The 19,158-nt window shown below is 44.4% G+C and overlaps 2 protein-coding genes across 7 annotated transcripts; one reads left to right on the top strand and one right to left on the bottom strand.

The window, feature by feature from the left end:
- The first annotated feature begins 6,000 nt into the window (after nucleotides 1-6,000).
- Nucleotides 6,001-14,166, top strand: LOC143211577 (uncharacterized). Of its 5 annotated transcripts, none has more exons than XM_076429390.1 (8): nucleotides 6,002-6,421; nucleotides 7,112-7,219; nucleotides 7,426-7,635; nucleotides 9,179-9,706; nucleotides 11,215-11,284; nucleotides 11,453-11,615; nucleotides 13,703-13,936; nucleotides 13,998-14,166. In XM_076429390.1, the coding sequence occupies exons 1-8, from the start codon at nucleotides 6,404-6,406 to the stop codon at nucleotides 14,041-14,043; spliced, it is 1,377 nt and encodes a 458-aa protein (XP_076285505.1). In that variant the 5' UTR covers nucleotides 6,002-6,403; the 3' UTR covers nucleotides 14,044-14,166. The 5 variants fall into 5 exon arrangements, with proteins under 5 accessions (XP_076285507.1, XP_076285508.1, XP_076285505.1 ...); XM_076429389.1 differs by having other exon boundaries at nucleotides 6,003-6,220; XM_076429391.1 differs by having other exon boundaries at nucleotides 6,004-6,220; nucleotides 14,016-14,166.
- A 397-nt stretch (nucleotides 14,167-14,563) lies between these two features.
- Nucleotides 14,564-19,127, bottom strand: Cart (Carcinine transporter). 2 transcript variants are annotated; one of them, XM_076429382.1, is made up of 11 exons: nucleotides 18,993-19,125; nucleotides 18,270-18,491; nucleotides 17,742-17,915; nucleotides 17,548-17,651; nucleotides 17,284-17,438; nucleotides 17,022-17,190; nucleotides 16,693-16,941; nucleotides 16,038-16,252; nucleotides 15,773-15,954; nucleotides 15,501-15,679; nucleotides 14,564-14,808 (listed from the first exon to the last, which is right to left on the bottom strand). In XM_076429382.1, exons 1-11 carry the CDS (start codon nucleotides 19,065-19,067, stop codon nucleotides 14,598-14,600), a joined length of 1,935 nt encoding a protein of 644 aa, XP_076285497.1. In that variant the 5' UTR covers nucleotides 19,068-19,125; the 3' UTR covers nucleotides 14,564-14,597. The 2 variants fall into 2 exon arrangements, with proteins under 2 accessions (XP_076285497.1, XP_076285498.1); XM_076429383.1 differs by lacking the exon at nucleotides 18,270-18,491 and having other exon boundaries at nucleotides 18,993-19,127.
- Nucleotides 19,128-19,158: the final 31 nt, after the last annotated feature.

Raw genomic sequence — 19,158 nt, 5'->3', positions numbered from 1 at the left:
GATGAAAACACACAGGTATCTTTGTAGCTCGATGAAACCTGTTCTACATGCCCACAGGTGTGCAAAACAGGATCGTAAAACAAGTATGAAATATAATTTTCTGCAAATGTTCATTTTAAATGACATTTAAGCGGCTCTAATGAATGGTAGCCGCTGCTATGACAAGCTAGTTGCATATTCTACCGAGAAGCTGATAAAGTTAGAGTCACCTAAGGTTCATTTGCAAAGAGAGATGCATTCGTTCTGCGATTACGATTACAGATCAAAACAAACATATGTGTATGTAGATGCGTCGAGAGAGTTGTACTTTGAGTGTGACTCTTTCTCTTGGAGGTGGGATCATCGAAATCGATGAAAACAAATTCCTCGGTTATCGGAAAGAGAAAGTCTGAGCACACAAGCCATTCCATTTTTCACTACGCATTCACTATTCCGGACACATGCTGGGATAAACATTTGTTAACCTTCGACTTTTCGAAAACAGGCGATACCGCTATCGTTGTACCGTGATCTTTACGCATTCGCAGTGTTATTTATGCAGATAAACGTCCAATTTCCACCTTGCAGAAAAATCTACAGACCGCTACAGAATATCAGCGAATGTGAAATCGGAGAAAAAGCAATCCCCGAACAGAATGCAAATATGTATGATATGTATAATGAATACCGAAGTGGTAGAAGCGACATTCGGTGCGAGAAGTAAAATCCTAACGGTCATTAATTGCTGCTGCAATTTTCTGCAGAGGGTTCCGGCAGAGTGCAACGAGGGGCGCATAATTATCGGCGTATCGCGAAAATTCATGCGAGTGCTGGCGCCACTGGCCGAACGGATCGCGTAATCGTGCCACAGCCTTAAATAACGTTCTCGGCAACCGACGCATTTCCACGGAACGAACGCTGCACTGGCTGACCAGTCGTTGACGCGAGGCAAGCTTGTACATAGTTAGAAAGTGCACCGATGCACACGCAGCCACGTTCTCCTTGGACGAGCTGGCCAACCGATCGCACATGAGGCATCGACGGCAATTTTTTATTGTTCCAGCTTTTCGTAAGAAAATTCGAACAGACATGTTTTAGAATTTTTTTAAATCACGGGTTCTAATATTCTGAATTTGCGATTGTTACGGGGTTAGGACACGGTAATATTTTGAAAAAATCGAAAATTTTCTTTCTTGATAGAAAAATTACATCCGTAAACTTGAAACACGTTTTTCTCGGAGTTGCGTTTTTCAAACGGGTGTACAAGATGTCACGAGTTCTACCTTAGCAATTGCATTAAAATTTTCCAGTTATCCTCATTACTACAATTTATCACAGTTTATGATAGACACATACTCGTTATGTTCAAAAAATAAGGTATTTCTAGAGCCCCGTAAACCTAGCGTTGATAACCGTTCCACGAAAATGATCGTATGGCAAGTATCGTCATTCGAGTTGAACAAAAGGTTCAATATCGGTATCTCGGTATCGTAATGCACCGGATGCGGGGGAGGCGATATACGCTATAAACCAGATGCATGTGCATGTGAGAAAAAGATTGCAGATGGACCAGTCTTCGCTGACGAATCGACAACACCCATCCGCGCCGCGCCGTCCCAGATAAAAACCGATAAGGGATATGTATCAGCCAGCGAGAGTCGGACGTTTCTTGACAAATCGTCGCTCTATCCTACGCACCCACTCGCGATTAATATCGATCCCTTCACGCGGCTAGCTCTACCCCTAACGTCGTCGAAATTATTCGTCAAGAGATTTTGGTTAATATTGATCTGTGAGAAAGTTAAACGATAGATTCTCAAAGTTTTCCGTTTCACGAGCCGTTTGCGTTCGAAGCAGTTTTTGCGGTTGTTACTTCAGCAATCGACAAGTTCATGGCACACCATAAAACCGCAGTGTGGTCAATTATTTGTTCAGGTTCTTGAAATGGGACGGACCGTAGCTGCTTGCGTCAATGTAAATCAATCTTCGACCCAGCTGCTTAATTCCATTATTAATCGATTGTGTTTGCGAGCTGTCAACATCCACTTTTTCCAACGACTCAGAGTTGCTGTTAATCGACACGTATCGACGATACGGAAATCTCACGCAATACACGCATTAGCTATTAGCTACAATGGACTTGGACCCGGTACTCGATGACGCGAATAATTAACTCACGTTTGTTGTTTTGATGTCTCACCAGAGTATATCGACTACTTAGTATGTACCAGACTGAACTAAAAATACACTTGAATCGATCGTTGGAAAAGTTTGGCTCAGCCGTTTTGCGAACAATGTGCAATTAAACCGAGACTTTCCGAGAGCACAGGTATTTTTCAAATAAAATTTTTCCAGTAATTTGTATCTCTTCTCACGATACGATTCGAGTATCAACGACAAAATTGAATACCGATGGCTCGACTCCGTATTTTATGCATTTCTAACAAAAATGAGCACGTGCAATTTGAAACAGTGAAAATATTAAAAGACATTAAGAGTATTAAAATATATCATATTTTCACCACATTAAAATTATTAATGAAGAATAGAAATTGATATTCAGCTCCTGCGTCTTGCAATTGATGCACCAACTTTTCATTTTGCATGAACATCCGGAGTCTACCGATGACTATCACGAATTTTTCTACCGAATTCAAATCGATTCCGATGCTCACCTACACTCGCTCAGCTACAAACGTCTTCGCTTATAAAAATCTGACAACTCCACCAAATTTTCCCCAATGAATTTCCACTGAACTATGGTGTGCATAGAAGGCAGCTAGATTTCACCGTGTTCCCGATCGATCCCCTCTCACAACCTGTTGCACTCATCGTCCCGACGCGACGCGACGGGAACCGGACCAGAACCGGGACCGGTCTGCGGCGCGAGGAAAATGCTCGATTAACAAAGAGAAAATTTACCTGTTTCGACACTGGTCCCGAAACCAACGGGAACCGGGGAACGTGATAGCGTGTCCCGAAAACACGATCGAAGTGTGTACGCCGGATCGTTGACCCCGATGACTCGTCTGTTTGTCGTCTGTCAGACAGTCCCCAGGTATGTATTGGTATATGGGACCCGCGGCGCGGCGATTATACGAGAGAGCACGCTCCACGGAGACATACACCGTGGATGAGGAACCGCGTGCGACTAACGCGGCTGTTTTCAGTGACAGACTACGGGATCCTCCGGCAAACTGGCTGAACTTCTACTACGCCGCGCCGTTACCATTCCCCTTCCTCGATTGCACTCTGGCCAGACGAACGCTCTCGGGCCGCTGTAAGAGGCGTGTACAAGGTTCCCTGAGGCGAGCACAGAGGATTTTACATTCCCGAGGAGAGCTATTCGTGTACAACGAACCCTGCATGCAGTGCTGTAAGCTGATTTGACCAGCGATCGACGGGCCCCCATCCTTCAATCCGTCGATCAATGAATCAGGGCTCGGGACTGCTATGTGAGAAGGACAGTTACGGGCAGAGTTTGCAACAACAAAAATCTCAAACAATTCTGTAAAATGCGCCTTGGGGTCCAAAATATGTCACATTTTTAACAGAACTTTTGTTGTGGGATTTCATTGTGTAAAACAATTAAAACCGAATTGTTTCAACGTTTCTGCTGCGAGGAGGAAAGTTACGCTTGTTGAGGTTTTTCATTTTTTACGGGCAGTTTAAAACAAAAAATCTGAAAAGATTCTCTAAAATGCGTCTCGGGATCCAAAGTATTTATGTCACATTTTTTCAGAATTTTAGAACGCATCGGACACCGGAAAATGCGCGGAGAACCGCGAAATCTAATTCACCCTGTAACTACCGTCGTCGCGGGCAAGCTGGAGGACTGAAATTTTACTCGGAGTGGTCTTTCTTGGCCAGCTTTTGAATGGTCGAATAATCATCGAAAAACCTTTAAGGGCAGTTTTGACCATCTTAATCGGCTCGTGTCGCTCAGGTTTGTCGCAATTCGGAGGAAACATTTTTACTTTGCATAAAGATCCGCTGTCTAATCATAACATGTATAGTATATTCAGGAACATATACAGCATATAAAAAAGTAAACATGCCGTAAACAGTTTCCAACAGTCATGAGCAGGTTGTGTTTTTGATTTAGGGTTCGCAGTAATTTCGAGGCAGCAGAAATTCCAGTGACTCGCTCGTTGCAGTTCTCGGAGGGCTTATTAGCCACGGTTGCAAGTTATGTAATTGAATCGTGTGCGGATTTCGTTACTCGGATTACATAATCGATATAATGTTTGCCTCGGCCGGCGGCCTAGCGAAGAAAAGCGATGATCCCCGTGCGGGAAACGGGAAACGGGAAACGGGAAACATCGTGACCAGTCTGTTCGAACAATAATCGAGGTCAGAGCCGAGGATATGGTCTGCCCTCTCGCAACCCGTCCACGAAATTTCTATCTCGACGAGAAGAGAAAACGGTTATCGTTCGTCGACAAGACGACGCGATGCACTTCGTGGACGACCCGACGCGCGACGGTAGCTCGACGAACCACAGCTCCTAACCGTCTGCGACGATCATTTATAAATATATATGTATCAGGAAGGAAGTTCGATTCTCGATTAGAGCACGCGTTCGTGACCCGCTGACACAGGCTTTAGCCCCAGTCACGAAAAAACGCGACGAACGGATACTTTGCGAAAGTCACGTAAACAAAACAGATACACTGCAACAAACAACGTTTATCGCCGATTTTTAATTAATTTACGACTGCAGTTAACAGATAGTGCAACATACTTGGACGTCATTTGGAAACTTTAGTTTGTAGGTAATAAGACTGGCGATAAGTAGGTGATAAGACTGCGAATATTTATGAAGAACAAAAGTATTTTGTATCTCGATTATATACATTTTTAATTTACTCTGCAGAAGGTTGCTTGCTCGAGGGCGAAATTTCGAACGTTTCCATTTATGTATCTTTGTTCCTATTGGAGAGGTCTAAAGGTCGAGGGTTGATTTTTGGACTGTTGCAAGTTCGATCGAGCTTGGATCCATCGTGCAACATTTTCTCCCGTTTTCCATCGCGGTTACGCATTTAACTCGAACGACTGCGCTCGGCACGTTGCCGAGTCGCCGTTGCGTCGGCGCGCCGTCATTGACGCCGACTCCGACGACCTCCGGCGCGTCCAGGACCGTACGACGAACCATTAAATTCACATTTCGAAAATGTCCAACCGCACTATCCCTAGCCATCATCTTTGTAGTCCGGCGCAATCCAATCTCCCTTGAAACATCCAAGTTTTTCCACAATCTTCCACTGGACGACCTTTCTGAAAAGACCTTCTCGCACAGACCAAAATTACAATACAACAACTTCATTTTACAGTCTTACGTTTCACCCGTTGCACAATGGAGATGGTATAACAGGACAGTTTAGCATGGAAGATAAGATAAGCATCTACCTCGCAGACAAATATGGTAATCAGCCAATGCAAACATCATTTCATCCCGTTATGAAATTATTATAATTATTATTATGTTCCAGTGATTAGAACTTTTTTCGTATTGTAATTAGTAATTTCCGAAAATAGGAGAGAATTTATATCTATTGTATGTGCCTACACGTGTTTTCGAATAACTATACACGAGCAAAACCGAAATAGCTAACCGAAAATTAATAACTGGACTGTGTGTGTGTGTGTGTGTGTGTGTGTGTGCGGGTGTTTATGCAATTTGCAATTTTACTAGACTGATTTGATGAAACTCAAATTTCTCGTAGCCTTTTTAGAACTGAAATAAATTAAAATCGTTCTAAATTCTGTCATATTTTATATCCTAGCATTTTTTTGCATAAAGATCCGCAGTCTATTAGTAATATACATACATTTACTAGACTCTGTTCAGAATCTTTATCGCGAATCTGACACGATATTGTAGAGCAAGGAGTTAACAGATGCGTCTTCCGTTTTTGATAATACAGGATCTTGGATAAATTCGCGACGATGATCGCGAGCGCCCCCGTTGGGTGCAGCCCTGCGCGTAGGGTGACTCCGCCGCCATGTCGACGTTCACCCCTATAGTTGGTGCACGCCGCAACCCCCGATACGTTCCCAGTTGACCGTGAATAGAGAACGGGGCGGATTTCGCGGAGGAAAAAGGTCGAGCTAGTTTCGGGTCTGGTTTACTGTGGAGAATAATCATTCGCAGTAGCCGAAGTGCCGGTTCCGTCGCGGCTGGTCGCACTCGCGAGGAGTATCTGGGCTATGAATGAAGACCCAACCCTTTCATATCGAGGTAATTAACGGGGAACGGTTTTGACGGGTGGCTGGTTGGTCAACCGATGCGCCAGAATGGTCATCTTTCGTCACGTCGCCGGGATTGCGTCATTGCGAATCAATTTTTTCTTGGCCCCGTCGAGATCGGACGGACGTCGAACGATCGATTTATCAGGGAGCCCCCCGTGAGAGCTGCGGAACGATGACGAAAGTAATCCGAGTGCGTGAATATTCATTCTCTCTCGCCAACTATAATATCATTTCCCCTCTTTTCTTTTTCTCTCCGATCCCCTTACACTCTACGGAATCGTTTTCATTTTTTCTTTCTTTCTTTCTCTCTCTCTCTCTCTCTCTCTCTCTCTCTCTCTCTCTCTCTCTCTCCCCGCCGTGTGTGCGCGTCTCGCGTCGTGTCGAAATAATTCTCGCTCGCGTGGCATGACCGTGTTTTGCCCGTGGATTCGCGGCCGCCGGACACCCGGTTCGCGGACAACGCACACGACTCGAAAGACGTCACACACGCGAAATCTAGGACGACAGATTGAACACAGTGTTGCGCGAACGACGCATTTATTTATTACGGTTATACGTCCGACGCTCGAGCACACGGCTTCGGATAAAAACGTGCCACGGGCACGCACGCGTTCTGCTTCTTCTTCTTATTCCTCTTCTCTTCGCTCTTCACTACCCCTCGACGAACGAAAAATGTTTTAACTATTCATCGGACACGGACCGTACACAGAATTTTTGCATCCCCTCCTCTCTCGGAAACGATATCAATCCGACTGTTAATGGGACCGTGTAGTATTAATAAAACCATACTCGCCAAATAAAAAAAAAAGATCAATTAACAAAACCTACCCGACGACGTAGACGAGTCATTGGTGTGAACGTGGTCTTTTACGTTTCGTAGGTATTGATAGTGTTACTCTTGTCCGTAATCCCCTGGCCAGGACCCAGCGTCTTTAAAATATCATGCCCCCGCGATCGAGCGTCCGTGGTGAGAAGGATAGTCCAGAAGGTAACGATAAAACCCCAATTTACTTTTAGTCTGGTAGAACAATTTGGTGCGTAGCGAGACGAGCATAGTTCTGTATAGATTGCACCCCCCGGTGCCACGGGTTTAGCTATGATAAATAGTGTGTGGTTAGCCGTGTGAAACGATGCTGGCTCGGAAGCTCCGCTGCCTCCGGCAAGGCGATCCCTTCAGCTCTGTCGAGATTTCAGAGATGGATGCCCATCCTGAAGAAGTATCAGGTAGAGCTGCCGCTCGAGTGCCCGTTCCACGAGAGCCGAGACATTTTCCGGCCGCAGCAGAGGGCCAAACACCAGCACAGACCGTCGCAATGGACCTGCGGACTATGCGGCAAGTCATTCTACGCGGAGAAACACCTGGATGCTCACTTCGATAACAGACACAAGAGCAACGTTAACACGGTACGGGCACGCTCTCATTTTCACACGAGGATTCGCTAGTTATTATACATTCGTCCCCTCTTTGCTACCACCACTTGTTTCAACGACAACGTTCATGGCTACAGCATTCCGTTGTTAATCGTAACACAGATTCTCTTATAAACTGTAAACAATTAATAATGTGCCAGGAAAGCTCGAATAATAGAAGAGATACTTGCCGTTAGTTACAGTGCTAGATTCAATCTTTATTGATTTGCGCAATATGTTGCACCTGTATGCAGCGAATTCGGGTAATAGAGAAGTTAGACGTCCGAGGTTCTACTGTATTTACGTTGATCGTGGTATAATTCTACTTGTCTTTCAGCTGGTTTAATTTAATTAGAATTTCATTCGCATTAATCCAACTTCTATCGCGCGTCAGACGCTCTATTCTGTATTTACGTAGATCGTGGTATGTGCAATTTTATTTGTCTTTCATTAATCTAACTTCTATCGATGCATCATTGGAAAATTCAACGTGGTTAACACTGAAAGGATAAATTCTATCTTCTCTAATTCGCTTTCCAATCGAATCGCAAGATAGAACGAAGTCTCTCTTTGACCCAGCCAAAGGGTGTCACCGTGTCATTCAACACAGGGGGTGAATAGTTCAAGGTGTCGATTGATTATGCTCTTCGTTTCAATTGGGGACGCAAACTCGCCACTGCGCGATACATTTCTGCATCGCTTCGTTGTGAATTGAGAAATTTACTTTCAACACGTATTATGTACACAAAAGTGGAGCATCGAATACCTCGAAGTCTGATCCGATGTATGCTTGTACTACTTATCATTCGGACACAAAATTCTATTTAGGGTTTCGCATATTTTATATTCTCGTACACAAGGCCTCGACAACAACAAAAATTGTAGATTCCAAGCGTTGCGCAATTAATCCTCCTCAAGACCGTAGGCAGTAAAATGTTATACATATGAATAACACGGTTAATCAGGCGACTAATTAGAAGTGTCCGCGGAATGTTTGTATCGCAATTAAACGTGATAACTCTGTATCCTACTAGCGACACGATGCAAATGATGCTGTTAACGAAAATGACACTAGAACTCATTAGAAAATGTAAGAAAGAATAGAAACGCGAACCGAGACAAAATGCTGACCATCTAATAGTGTTCGTATTCGTTCGTATTTGACATCCGACATTTCACATTGCACTTCCAACTAAAAAGCTAAAAATACCGTTACCAAGGAAAACTGTGATAACGAACGTGCTGATATAAGTGGTTGTCAGGAAGAATGCCGCATGTCACATACTTTCACTTTCGAGATATTGCCGTTTAAAGTTTTGATCGCTAATACTAATTTTTTTTTCAGTGTTTCGAAATTATTTTCATGACTTTTTTCTGGTAAATCCTATACCATAAAGTTCAATCAATGTATTATATAAACTGAAATTTGTTGAAATTGTGACACGTGGCGTTTTTCCTGACAACCACAGAAATAAGAAAGTGGTTCGCGGAAGAATGTACCTAATGATATGATACATAAACTAAACTGCCTGAGCAGGCGGAGGATGCGGTGTGCCTGGCGGATTATTGCGACATCATGCGCTGCGACGTCCTGGGCAATCGTGACTTCGAGAGCTCGTTGGTGGACGATGAACCAGGACATCACAGCACGGACATCCAGGTGTGGAAGGAGAACACGGAGCAACGTTCGACTTCGGTGATCGAGTGCAACCTGCGTAGTTTGTCGAGGACGCATCCGGTTGAGAAGTCGTGCACGATGTCGGACGGCGGTGCCGTCAGGAACATCCAACAGTACTGTCATCGAGAAGACAGCGGTGCTCTCGAGAATCACCGGTTACCAGGGACGGCGTACTATGTAGAAATCGCCGGCCCCGACAACAAAAGCAACGCCTGCGACAACGAGGACGACGAAGATGACGAAGACGACGAGGACGACGAGGAGAACCTGGTCGAAGCCGCGTTGCCCGCCGTGGACAAGAAGCAGAGACGCAAAAGCCTCCACCTGAGGAAGCTCAAGTCCAACTGCAAGCCCGAGGAGCTGCAGAAGCTGAAGCTGCAGTGCGAAGTTAGTTGGGAACAACGGGATTTCATTAGCCATAGAATCGCCGAGCGTAATGCGCGATCAATTGGCTTAACATTAGGTTTAATATTCTTGATTTGCCATTATTGAGAGATTGTAAAGAATTATTTACCAAATTTATTATATTTATTGGGGTGTATAAGTACTATTGGAAAAATGGCCAAAAATTTGGATAGACGCATTCTTGTTATGTTTATAAAATGATGCGAAGTATGTAGTCATTTCTAGACCTCCGTAAACCTAGTGTTAAGGAGACTCGTAGACTCGTTCTTCCAAGATTGCAAGGGTGCGGGATGCGCCTTCTGATTTCTCGATAATACAGGCGATGAGGTTTTTCGGTAATCAAAAGCGCTAGATAAAAGATCAATCTAGGCCGCAAACACCCTGAAAAGTCCTATTTTTACGATTACAAGGCGCAATTTGCGTTATTCGGCAGCACGTAGCTGTCGCAGCTTTATGAAAATATCTACGTGAGCGGCTTTATGCTTCCGAATAATGCAAATTACGCCTCGTAAACGTAAAAATAGGACTTTTGAGGGCGATCGCGACCTAGATTGATCTTTCATCTTTTTCGCTTTTCACTACTGAAAAATCCCCTCTTTGCACTATCGAGAAATGAGACCCCCTTAATACATCATTTTGACATACTCGCTCGTCAGAGGTGTGAAGCATGAACAGCTCCGAAACGAGTGATTTCGGTAACTTGTTCGGTAGATCTAGCGTTAAAGGGAGAGTCGCTTAAATGGCACTTCTTCCGAATTGTTCGAAATGGTTCCATTTAGGTCTTCAACTCGTTAGCTTATACGCAAATACAAGAGGAAAGTGGAGGAAATGATGAGTGTGAACGTAGCAACTTGTTTTAATTTGTTCCCGTGTTTGTATGTTTGTTATAGAAAATCTACTAAAATTTCTGCGAACCCTCGAGTCGAAAATACTCCTATTCGTAGTGATACAAATCTTATCAAACGATGATAAGGATTGTCGGCTTAGAGACTAGGTAAAACTTGATTCTTTGGAAACGATACGGTTATAAAATGGGACCATTTTTCTGAATCGATTACGGAATCGCTACGGAATTAAAGAGATAGAAACTATATTGTCGTCTTATCCGAAGAATAAGATAAATAGAGCACGAGAAGCTTAAAGAATGGACCTCGAAGAAATTCTGCATGAGATTCGAGTATACAGGTACTAGCCACTATACAATTTAAACGTTTCGATCCTTGTAAAAAACGCTGAACTAATTAATTACGAGTAATTAGAGACAACCCTCGTAGAAAATGAACGGTATCCACCGGCTAGGTTCCAGGTAATCGATACAGGCTTCGGTTCGTAAAGTATGTAGGCTACAGCTGTAAAATTGCGATTAGTCTTTTCAGCTTCGAGTTTGCTCGAAATATCTTTTCCGATCAAGTATGAAATCGAACATAGCTCTATTCAAGTCTGATCCTGTGATCGCGATGATAATTTTCTTGTCTTTATCGTGTCAACAGATATTGGTCCGCGACTGCATTGCTGGGCTTCTGACGAACCTCTCGGTGCGGGACTTTCAAGAAATCGAAGGTACGTGGCTGCATAGCAATCGATAAAGTCGGAGGCGCAGTGAAATCACTGACAAAAAGAGAATTCCCGAAGAATTTGTGTCAGTGGTTTCACCGTGACCGTCGCGTCGCGTCGCCGCGTCCGAGATTGGTATGTTAGCGGTTTCATTGAATTTTGATTGGGTTTTAGGGGAGCTTAACCGCGCAATATGCTGGTATCTCAGCTGCGACAGGTACTGGGAGGACACGAAGAGGCAACAGAGGCACACACCTTGGTACCTGCTCACTATTTTTCTGACTATTCTGTCCACGTCGATTTATGCATGCTACTATGTCATCTGGGTCCTGTTCAAGTACGTACGTCGAATCCAAATACTTCTCAACATTCTGAAGCATGCATGCTATCAAACTGCATACACTGTAATCTCATGAATATTTCTTCAAGTTATAGATTAAACAGAACATCAAGAAGATCTCTGAGAGAATTATTTCTATCCACAGCTTGTTGTTTTTTTCAATCCATGTAGAATTTTATAGCGATTGCGAACTCTTGTAGGTGTTCCCTTCCCACGATGTACCGAAGGTTTAGCAGAAAAGAATCGATACTCGAACTGAAATTCTCGAGTTGAAATTCGTGGGGAATAGTGTTCAGGCGAACGCGTTTATGGCGATTTATCGTTGTTCTATATTCACCGAAGCGCAGCGATAAGAAATATTGTTAATTCTAGCAGAATTTGACAATTGCCGTCGGCGTGTTCGACATAATCGACACGTTTGCAACTGTATACCCAAGGTCTCCTATAACTGCATTCAAATATAAAACAGAAAAAACAGTTCATTTTGCAACATCCAACGCGTTGATCGATACTGCTTTTCGCTTTTCTCCTCCCAACGAAACACGAAAGATAAGATCGTATTTGAAAGATGTTATCTCGAATTCTGTGTGTAAACATTTCTTTAAACTATTCCCGGACTTTGACATACAATATCAATCGAGAGATATTCGTGTTATCGTGTTTCACTTATCGCGAAGAACGATTCAATTCGCTGCATTCGAGTGCGTGTTTGTCAGCCTGGAAGGCGACAAATAAACATTTTTGCGATGAAAGATTCCGTCTCGCTATAGCAGACACTGTAATAACGAAATAACGTAGAAATACGATAAGATACGAGCCGATGTTCGTTTGGTTTCGTAGAAGAAAATGAAAAGTCATTGTTGCGACTACGTACACGCAAATAAGCTCGCTGAATATTGTAAGAGAGCCATTAACATTGTTTCGACACAGCTGTAAATCTGAAATGAAAAATCGTAAGCAGCTACACCTGTTTTGCAGCCGCATACCTAAATGCGTCGGCAGTCGATCATAATTCTTCATGTTAAAAAACAAGTACACTGTAAATGATTATTCTACGTAAGAACAGTCTGGACTGTAGAGACGAACTATACAATTGATATTCTGCGGATGTACTGGTTGCGTCAACCTGCTTGTTTTCCCGAATGAGCCACACATATGCGAAATTCTCGAAATCAAGAAATAGTTGAAAAGTATGGGAAATTCACACAGAGGGAGTTAACCCCGTTAAGAGTTTCGAATGTGCCGAGGATCTTTAAAATGTTTAAGATTCTAAATGTCTTGGAAGCCTTGAAAGTATTGACGTTGTACATAGAGACATACTCTAAGCCAGACTGTAATATTAATGATGATTCATAACACTATCTTAGTAATGTCCTCACACTCGCTCAAACATTCGCGAATAACACTTATTCGCAGAAATGCTTCGCGAAAATCTTTATAAAACGTTCAAACTAAAGTAACCAAAAAGTTTCAATAATTCGAGGTGACCGCGAACAAATGTTGCTACATGTTAACAGATCTTCTCAGTTGCAGTGTATAGCCTTTAAACATTGCCAAGGTTCCCAGAGTCCCAATTAAAGCAATTAAAAAGTTGCGATAACTCGAGGTAATTAAAAAGTTCAGTGCAATATGTTAACAGAGACGATGTCTTCGGTCGCAGTCGACAGCCATTAAAAATTCTTAAGTTTTCTATAGTCCCGATCGAAGCAATTCAAAAGTTGACAGACATCATCTTCTCAATTTCACTGTATTCAAGCAGAAACAATTAAAAAGTCATTCAAAGTAATTCGAAGCTCATTGCTACATACGTTGTAACAACTGCGGTCTCTTCAATTCCGCTGTATCTACCCTTTAAAATTTTCAAGACTCTCAGGGTTCCGATTAAAACAATTCAAATGTCTCGATCCCTCGAGATGATCGAAAGCTCACTGCTACATGTTAACAGACACGATCTCTTCGGCTCCGCTATGTATACTTTCTAAAAATTGTCAAGGTTCTTCGAGTTCGAATTAAACGAAAGAAAATTTTCAGACATGATTGGAGGCTCGCTGCTACAAGTATGTTAGAAAATCCGATCTTTTCAGTTCCGCGGACGAAGACAGACTAGACGGAACCGGAAGTCTGGACTACAATGACGGAGATCTAGGAGCTGGGTCGTCGTTGCGCGATCCGAGTGGTTCTGGGGAGGGTAGGTCGAGCGAACGAAGGAAATGCGATCTTGGAGACGAGAAGCTGCCCGCCGGTTCGAACGAGGACATAGCCGACCATTACATTTACGTAACCTACCCACCAGAGCTAGAGCGGCGATTACGGGAGAGGTAAATAGGCTGAGAAAATATCGATTAAATTGGCAGACGATCGTTCACCGAAATCGTACAGTGATCCTCCTGATTACAGCTGCTACAACAGAACCACTCGACTCTGAACGGGCTTGGGCCACGATCGAGAAACACGGCGAGCGACTCGATCTCCTTTCCGACTTTTCCTCCTCCGAATCTTCGTGTTTTCTATACCAACTGTGGGAATAAATTCTAAGATGTACACAAGAGATTGCCTGCCTCTCTTCATTCTTACCCACCACCAATCTCTGAAAGTTATATCTTTTATGTCTTTACAGTAACGAGAATGAATTTAGCGATACGTAGCGTAAGACAAATACGATTGACATAACAACAATTCAGACATACACTGAAAGAGTTGCTCGTTGAATTCAAGTTAATGGGTTGAAAGTGTCTACAATGTCCTAGCTCGATGTCTTTGTACTCGCGCAGAGATAAATCAATATGAAACGATCTAAAAATAGGAGAAGATTATAAAAGTAGACCAGAACTAAAGTATTCGGTTGATGATGTAAGGGTAGGCTCTAAAATCTAGTGGTTTCCTCGGCAAATTTTCCAATAATGTACGGATAATGAACGGGTGCAGGTAATGAACCACCTCGTTCGTTCGTTCTCTCAACTTTATTGAACCACGAAGACTCTAGAACCAGTAAGTCATTTTAATGGACCCGTCCGAGTCCCGTTGCGTGTCCATCACGCTGGACTGTCGAACCAGTCGACGCACACTGGCACCACTTGGTCTCTGTTGCTCCTCCAACAGCCTCTGAGGAATGGCGATAGGTGGTTCAGGCACCTCGTGCATCTCCACCGTCTCTCTGGCCGATAGATCCTCGTAGGAAGCGGACGAAGGTCTGAAACGGAGAATGACTATAGCACATCCTAAACGATTCAAATAATTCAAACTGCTGGCCTAACAGGAGAGCTCGTGGCTCCGGTTATCATTGCTTATGAACATGATTCTAGACCACGGGGAGATTATAAGGGAGACGTTGTGCTAAATCTATAGTAGACTCCACTGGTTCATATGTACATAGTAGGGGATCATGCATACTTCATGGTGATTCCGGTAAGTTTCGAGCATAGTTCTAGAACACTAGGAGATCATCGCGGGGAACTTTATACCCGCTGGTGTGCTCAATCTATGTGGTCAGAGTTTACCGATTGCTGGAAAACAGGTATCACTCGAGTGTAGTAGAGGAGACCACGGGAACTTTATGTTATGTTTCACCAACGTTTGGAGCATCGATTCGGGGCAGTAGGAGATCATAATGGAACTTTAGGGTGGCTTTAGGCTAACTGGATTTAGAACATTCCCCTAGAGTAACAGGGGATCATAATAGAGGTTTATCGAGGCTCTAATTGAACATAGCAGCGTTCCAAGGTAATAGGAGATCATACTGGAATGCTGAGACATTCTGGGGAACTTTATGGATTCTGGTTGAGGAATGAGTTTAAGGACAAGGGAGGACACAAGGGATGTACAGCTTGACAGGGAGAGTCGAGATCTATAAATAAACTCGGGTCCGCTACCAACGACTCGTACTTTATCGGAACGCAACGGAAGCAGTCGGCACAGGTCCAATCCTTCCCGAACAGCTCCCCCTCTTCGACAGTCTGGGGCAATCGATGATGCAGCGTCTCGGGCAAACGCAGGCCAGACAGTCCACCGATCACAGAGACGCATCCCAGTATCACGAGGGGCAAGACCAAGTTCTCCTTACCCTGCAAATTACGCAAATGCCGCAAATGACGCTCGATCCCGGGCTGACCGCGTCCGAGTTCTGCTCGGATAAGCTTATTTATACGATCGCTCACCAGATAAGTAACAAAGGGAATGATGATAAGTCCGAGACCACTGATGTAAGCCGAGAAGCCGATCGCTACGCCGCGCAGTTGCGTGGGGTAAAGTTCACCCGCGAACGGATATATTATCAGGAAGGAGGCCGATATCGCCGATTTCGATAGCAGGAACAGAATCAGCGTGACCACCACGGCGTCTAGAACAAATCGCAATCGAACAGTCATGATTAACAGCATTTCAAACACGTCATCGTTGATGGATCAAGAGAAGTTAAATTACCAGACGAGAGGAGTACAGTGGCGATACAGGAGACTCCAGCGGTAACCATGCACAGACAAAGCGGCCATCGACGACCCCATCGATCCATCACCACCCAGCAAGCCATGTAGCTGGGAATTTCTGCGAGGGATGAAAAGAAAAAACTCAGATGCTCCTCGTTCCCCAACGCTGGTCCATAATACGATAAGCCAACGTACACCATGTTGTTGGCGAACCTGAGAATCAAGAACCGCGTTGAGTAAACGTGTTTCCAACGTTATGTCTTCCCATAAATCGCGTCACATCTCATTGCGTTGCATGTGTATGCTCGTATACTCTTGTTTCATTGCAACCCGAATGTCGTAAATTGTTAGCCCGGATATGGAAACATCCCAAATGATGCTTTTAAATTAAACGGAGAATCTACAGCTTCGATCCGTTGTTGAACTTTGGATAAACTCCGTGACAGAGGATAATCTATCGGTAACGTAAACACAGTCGCAGTTTAACGTAGTGTCTGTATCATCAATTTCAAGTGATCAAGTTCGCGCTTCTGCTCGAAGTTCAACAGATTGCAACCAAGCAATTTTCGTCGACGATGTCCCCAAGAAAATATCATTAATTCCTCTAATCTCGTATCTTTGCGAAGCAACTGATACCTTGAACTTTCATTTACCAATTTAGAGTAATTAGACAGGTCTTGAGACGCATGTTCGGGGTCTTGAAGAGGGAGAGGACACCTGGCCCACTGCGTAATCGCTCTTCTTCGCTTTTGGAACGTGACATCATCATTCGCTGGCGAAGTTTCTGAGTAAAAGAGGCGGGCAGCTCTTTGCCGTTGACTTTGGCCAAGGTCTCGAGGATGGCGTTCGCTTCTACCAGCCGACCTTTCGCCAGCAGCCATCTTGGTGACTCCGGAAGGAACCTGGAATGATCTTGGGCGGTTGAAAATGGCGTTGCGTGGCCTAGGCCTATAGTGTTCTACTCGCCGCAATCTACTCTCACCACCAATAGAGGATGTACATGAGGAAAGGCGCGCTGGTGGTGACGGCAAGCATTCGCCAGTCCCTTATCAAGTACGTCAATCCGGCTAGCATACACAGGCCCATTGTGTAGAAACTGCAGGTCATCACCGTCACGAACGATCGATAGTTCGGTCCGACCAGTTCCAGAGCTGTCGCGAGAAAATAGAAAAATACGTTAGACAAAAAAAAGGTTCCGGTTTCCAAGCGATCGTTTCTTTCGCTCGTTTATCAGTTGCTCTTACATATGATGAAGGGTATCTGATAAATGGCCGGTATGGTCAGGCCCACGACCACACGCGTCGCCGCCCATGTCCAGAAGCTGTTCGACATCGACGTCAGAAATCCACCTGTGATCAGTGTCGCCAGACAGGTGAAGAAAGACAGCCTCCTGCCGATCCTAGCGAACAGAACGTGACACCTGTGAGACGACACGCTGACTAGGCCCTTTTCGAAGGGAAATAATCGGCGATTGATGATCATCGATTACGTTCTTCGATTCAGTTTACCTATCGTTCAGAGTGCCGAACAGGTACACTCCTATGGGACCACCAGTGTTCAAGGCGACCAGACCAATCGTTGGATAAATTGCGTGATCGCAGACCAGGTCGAACTGCAAATGTTTCAACAGAGACATTAAACAATGCACTTGTCAACGAGATTAGATCAAAGATCGTAGATCGTTAGGGTAAAAGGGACATACGTCGATGACGATCGAGGACGTTATCTCCGACATCTCGTACTCCCAACCATGATCGCAAGGGACAACTGGCCACGATGAGTTCGGCATTGACGGCGGTTCCATCACGATCGATACGTTTGCCGCTGTCCAATCGATATCGTATCGTGTGCACTGACTGTACGTTTCATTGTCGTCCTAATCGTGAAACAGATTGTTACAACGAAGCAATAGGAAGCTGTTACGAAGTTAGGAGTCCAAGTTGATACGCTACCAACAACAGCTACGACTCTACCAATGTGACTCGGGGCGCATGGAGGGTTGAAACATGGGATGTATTTGAACGGAGGTAATTTGTCTTCGATCGATACAGATCAAACCCACGAGAATCTAGCGCCTAGAAAGCAAACAGGGTTCAAGTTAGCAATGATGAATATTTAAGACATCTTCTACTGGACTCAAATACGAAGAGTATTTTGCAGATGAAGCGTTCGAATACATCTAGAAGGGGGCGGTGATAAGAATTAGGGCGTTTCGATCAGCTCCTTGCACCTGACTGGTCGGAATCGCGAGTCTTCTTCTACGAGACACGTCCAGGTTCTCCAATCCCGGTACTCTGCACCAATGGGGTGGCGTGTTGGCCATGAACAGCTGATTGAACGCGCAAAATCCGCAAGGTAAACACGCAGGAAGACACACGAGCCAGAGGAGCTTCTTCTGGTAGCGGCCGAACTCACCGACGGTAGGCAGGAGATCGTCGAGATCGAAACCATCCTACAATTCCAAAGCTCTCGCCTCTTAATCGTAAACTCGATCGCGGATCTTTGTGCAAAATTAAAATTGTCAGTCAAACCCAACCACTGACTCGTGACCGATAACGGGAAATACGAATCTCTACAAATACATATACACCCTAATCCATCCAGATTGCGGACAATATTCGACGAATCATTGAACAAACAACTTTGTTATGATTCAAAGACGATTGTTGTTCCGCTCGATATTATCCGTGTCCATCGAGCACCGCAAAATGGCTGACCAGAGAACCCTGTCACCGCAATGAACACTTTCATCATTAGATCTAACTCGACATCAAATGCAATTTGACATCCCAGAAGAAGATTTTCAATCTTTGAGGTATTTGTATCCGAAAGACTAACTTGTAAGATAGGGGGTCGTTAGGTTGCGAGCCTTATTACGATTTCCATTGATCGTCAGCACCGAAAAAGAAATCGCGCGATCAAAGCAAATGAACGTCGGTCTGAGAGAACTTACTTCATCGTCGGCGTTGGTCGTTTGCTTGTTGTTGGCAGGTTCGGCGGCGGACTGATAATCATCCAGGTGCTCCATTCTGTTGAACTTCGGCCACGTCCACGGTACCGAAACGGTCGGCGATACCTTAGAAAGGCGTTACGTGACGTGCATTAGCTCCCTTCCGTGG

Source organism: Lasioglossum baleicum, chromosome 8 (genome assembly GCF_051020765.1).
Source record: "Lasioglossum baleicum chromosome 8, iyLasBale1, whole genome shotgun sequence".
Classification (NCBI taxonomy): domain Eukaryota; kingdom Metazoa; phylum Arthropoda; class Insecta; order Hymenoptera; family Halictidae; genus Lasioglossum; species Lasioglossum baleicum.
The sequence above is the reverse complement of the archived record's forward strand: the minus strand, read 5'-3'. Positions and strand labels throughout refer to the sequence as shown.